Source organism: Helobdella robusta (assembly GCF_000326865.2).
Source record: "Helobdella robusta unplaced genomic scaffold HELROscaffold_48, whole genome shotgun sequence".
In the NCBI taxonomy this organism is placed as follows: Eukaryota; Metazoa; Annelida; class Clitellata; order Rhynchobdellida; family Glossiphoniidae; genus Helobdella; species Helobdella robusta.
The window spans coordinates 1,159,777-1,165,076 of NW_008705215.1; the positions used below are offsets into that span (position 1 = coordinate 1,159,777).

General features: G+C 36.9%; 1 protein-coding gene across 1 annotated transcript; it reads left to right on the forward strand.

Annotated features, from left to right (window-relative positions):
* Positions 1-175: 175 nt before the first annotated feature.
* On the forward strand, positions 176-1,957 carry HELRODRAFT_178560 (hypothetical protein; the record flags this gene model as incomplete). The annotated part of the gene is made up of 4 exons (XM_009026643.1): positions 176-185; positions 305-434; positions 695-796; positions 1,855-1,957. The coding sequence occupies 4 exons, from the start codon at positions 176-178 to the stop codon at positions 1,955-1,957; spliced, it is 345 nt and encodes a 114-aa protein (XP_009024891.1).
* Positions 1,958-5,300: the final 3,343 nt, after the last annotated feature.

Genomic DNA, 5,300 nt, shown 5'->3' on the forward strand with positions numbered 1-5,300 from the left:
CTGCGTTTTTGTTTCTCGGTAACAAATGTTTGTTGCATGCGGTAGGTATGTGTTTGAGGGTACTGCGCTTTGGTATGCTGGTATGTACGTATGTTTGTTTGATTATGTACAATATACATGTGTTTGTGTTAGTGTACGTACGTATGTAAGTATGCGCACATGTATGTATGTAAAAATGAATGAAAGTAAGCATAATAATAATGCATGTAATACACCGTTACATTTGTTACAATTACAAAAATGAACCACAATTTATCAGATGGTTTTAAGGTTTAGCTCAGTCAGTAAAAGTGCCATGTTTCAGGACGTTACTGCGCAGTGACCTGGTTCGAATGCTGTCAGTCGGGAGTTGAAAAACCATTAGAGGTCATGCGTGTGGTGTGGATGGTGCAGTTTATGGGGTGCGAAAGTTTTGCTGCATCGAGTTTCAACATGTGAGCAGTTCTGTGCTCGTCTGAACTGCATCATAACAAAAAACAACATGTGTGTGTTGGTGTTCGAAACTTTACACATGTGTGTGGGTGTGAGTGTGAGTAGTGGTTAGCTGCTGGTAGCGCTTGACGTGCATTAACGTCGTCTTCAACATCATCATAAACAACAACATCATTATCATCGTCGTCGTCATCATTGTCACCATCAACAACAACATCATCATTATCCTCATCACTCTCCCATCAAAAACTTTCACGAACAGCTTCCATCAAACTTCGACCTGGAACGCACACGTGCATCTGGCGTCCGCAGATGAGGAGTGCAACTTGAACAATGACGCAACAAAGGATGACGTTGTGATGACGTCATTATTGTAGCTTCGTTGGCATCAATTATAATGGTTGTTGTGAACTTTTTTGTATGTATGTATGTGTACATGTGCAAGTGTGTTGAATGATATGCGTGTAGATATGTGTGCATGGTGACTTACATAACTTATGTGTCAAGGCATCGTAGATCTCGCGTGTAAGTATACATGCTGTGTATTTAACGGTGTTGAACGATGTATGTAAGATGAATGAATGTCCGTACTATGAATGCATTGTTTTATTGCTTCGCGTAATGTGTGTTTATGTAGACAGATACGGCGCCGTGTGTGTGTGTGTGTGTGTGTGTGTGTGTGTGTGTGTGTGTGTGTGTGTGTGTGTGTGTGTGTGTGTGTGTGTGTGTGTGTGTTTGTTTTATGATGTGATCACGTATGCATAAGTTTTTTTTGTAGGAATATAATATGAGTTATATTTAATTATATCGTGACGAGGTTGACAAAATATAACAATGTTGAATATTTGGAAACTGTGAGTCATTTGGTGTAAAGTGATGTGTGTTGATGTGATGATTGCTGATGTATTTTGATGCCCTTTAGTAACAATTGTTAGTGAAGAAAAGTTTTTTAAAAAACATTAATTTGGAGAAAAGTTAAATGTTCAAAAATTTCAAAATTATTTTTTATTAACCATTAAAAAATTGAATTTAACAAAGTGAACGATAAACTAAATATATAGTCTAAGAATCAGCAATAGGATAAGTTTCAACATTATTAAAACAGCATCAACAACAACAACATCGACAACAATACAAACAATCAGAACAACAGCATAATAGACCACAACGATAATAATGGGGTTCAGTTTAACTGCGAAATTAACAAACAAATTTCATTTACAACAACAGCCGCAAAAACTACAACATCAACAACAACATCAACAGCATCAACAGTATCAAACAACGTAAACAACAACAACTTTAACATTATCAACATCAGCAACAACATCAACATTAACAACATCAACAAAAACGACAAAATCCGCAACAACAACATCAACAACAAAACAAAATCAACAACAACATCAACAACAACAACAGCCACATCAGCAACAGGAACATTAACAACACTAACAACCACATCAAGAACAACATCAACACAAACAACAACATCAACAACATCAACACAGACACACATGAATGATGGTTGCTTTCATGTGAAGGGAGCCGCCCACCACATTGCATCCACTCTCCATCCTTCCTTCTGTCTTCTCCTCTGCACTCCACACAAACAAATATCTCAACTCAATGCCTTCAACATCTTTCCATACACACATTCATCTCCCGTGGGTGTGTTAACGGTAAAAAATTTTTCATTTACTCTCCGAACAATATTCATAGAGGCACATTCAGCAGATTCATGACTCCATCTCAGCCTGAAAATGATTTAAAACGGTAAATAAATAGGTATATAACTTGGTACGCCCTGAGATTCTCAGGGCGTACCTTACGAAAAACTGTTCGGAATTCTTACAGGTCAACTTTTAAAAAATTCCCAATAAGTGAAAATTTAATTGTTACGTGTTGTTGTAACTTTTTGAAATGAAGTAAACAAAAAAACATAGAGGTGACATCTTCGAAAATGCTTCCTGGCATTTGGACGGAGCATTGCTTTAAAGACAAGCCACCATCTCCATTCATCCAGCAATCCGCTGCTGATATTTTTCATCTCATATTTTAATTTAAACATCTTTTTGAACAAAACCTTCGTACGTTCCCCTCTTCTTTTGCAACATTTCCACAGCAGCAAAGAGACAGAGAGCATTCAGTTGATGAATAATTTTTCATTAAATCTTTAAAAATTTATTGCCAAATCAAAATGCTCCCCAACAAACATTGACAAACTTTGAAAGAGCACGTACAAACAGACCACACACACATCAACGTACTTACACTAACATAACGGCAGATGCATGTCCTCACATTCTCACACACATGCACATCAGCGCACTCATATTGTCACACAAGCACACGAACATCAATACACACACACATCAACACACACACATCAACAAACATCAACACACACACACATCAACACACACACATATACACATACACACATCAACACACATCAACACACATACACACGTTGACTCACTGACACAACAGCACACACACATTCACGCACGTGCACACGGAGACACACGCACAAACGTTCATCCGCGCAGCGTTTATAAATAATTGCCATCTTAATACTCGCATTGTTGTGTTATTAGCTTTTGGTCTGTCAATTATATCAGAACGAGAGAACGATGAAAGGAACGTTTCCAATGTTGTTGTGGTTGTGTTCTTGTGGCTGTTGTGGTTGTGTTGTCGTGGTTATTGTTGTTGTGTTTGTTGTGGTTGTTGCGATTGTGTTGTTGCTGTGGTTTGGTTGAGGCGGTTGTGTTGTGGTTATTTAATTGTTGTTGCTGTGTCACTGTGCTTTTGCACTAGCAAGGCTGTTGTGTGTTGTGATGTGTTGCGTGGTGTTTTTATAGTTGTGTAGTTTTTCTGCGTCACCAAATCTGTCGCAATTTTGTCGTTGTTGTAGTTTTCATTTATTGACTGCGGTTTTGTTTAGTCGAATAGTAAAAACCTGTTTAGAAACTTCAACAATTTTCAAACGAAACTAACAACTTGCTCCGCATTTCGCCAAATTTCGACATAATAAATTAGGATCCAGCGGATATTTTTGTACTACTGTTTGTTTCAATGTCCTCTCAGTCCTTCAATGAAGTAACGATGTATGCGTGTTTCAATATTATAGAGTCTAAAAAGTTGAACTGACCCGTCAACATTATTTCAGATGCGTGGATGATGAACACATTTTTATACATTTGTTCTTAATTGAAGATAATACAAAAAACTAAAATGAAGTTTGCACGCGAAATGTTTTCCCTATTAGAAAGAAATTTAGAAAAATTGAAATGCTTATCGGAGAGGAAATGTTTGGTTTCAGTCGGTTGCACTGTTGGAAGCATGCAGGACAGAACAGAAGCCAAAAGGTGACAGATGCAAATTGGAAACAATTGAAATGGAGGGCTACAGAGTTGTTGGGAATCAGTTAGGAGATGAAATAAAAAATAAATCAACATCAAATTGGCCTGGTATACAACGAAGTATGCGTGAAAGTAGAAATATGGAATCAAAATCTTAGAGAGATATTTAGGGCGTGCTAGGTTATGAATTAACTCCAAAACGAACGGTTCTAACCAGAGATAGAAACTGAAATGAAAAGTTAGAAAACCTTCCAAGAAATGATGAATGGTCCTAATGAGCCTACTGAGGTGGAAAAACTGCTTTTCATGAAAATGGTCAAAGATAGAAAATGATTTTAATATCAACAGACGGACCTTTAAAAATATTGTTTGATTTTATAAGTGACTTCCGTTAATTTTCTCTTTAAAAAAATTATTTTATAAAATTGATTGTCATTCGTAGATTGATTGGCTGATTGTTTCATTTATTTATTTATTTATTCATTCGACAACTTACATGCTCATGGTTCACGTAATTATAATTCAAATGAACTGAAGGAAAAAATGTTGACTGGATGAATGAAATGCATCCTCTTGAAACGTCGACTTTTTATAGAAATATTTTAGAATTTGAGATTGATGACGGCTGAATTTATTTGTTTACGATTTCCGTTATTTTTTCTGACCAATTAAAATGCTGAATTTGATGGCCTAGTGGTTAAGGACGTCTGGCGTTTTTTGCAGTGCGTGCAATGGCCGGGTTTGAGTATGACTAAAAGATGACCTCCTATCGCGTGTCTCGTGTGTGATGGGTTATTTAAAATGTATTCATATCTGCTGTTTGCAAGTTGTTGGTTCATCTGGACCTAGGGAGCGGCACCATTCAACCTTTCAACCAACACCAACATACCCAAACAAAACGTTTAAACAAGTTTCTAATATTATAAAAATAATTTGACATACTTCATGAGAATGTTGGAGAGCCTGCTTTGTCTTGTCAAGCACGTGCTGTTGAAACATACATGTTTGTATACCTACCTTTAAATTGCAATATTCAGATGTCTACATGCAACAATCCTGTATTTGTGCAATCAATCAAACGAACATTCATAAAAATGAAATAAGGACAAACACAAATTTAGAAACACCAAAATAAACGGACGGAACCAAAAATGAGTGGCTTATACACACATGCATGTACCTTACGGGCACACACAATACTTAAATTCAAAATCATCAAACAACTTCTTACACACAATTTTGCACAAACACGTCAACACCAACACAGAATGACAAAAACAAACAAGCAAGGCAGATAAACAAAAACACACGGACAAACAGACAGACAGACGCACACAGACATTTGATCAGAGGTCACATGTGGCCATCTTATAAACAATATTAGTCTCCCAGGCGCCATTTTAGGAACGGTACATCACTATTAGTGACGTCATGAACACGTGACCAATATGACGTGGAGCTATCTTGCAAGTTGTTATCTTTTTGTGACGTGCGTACAGAGTG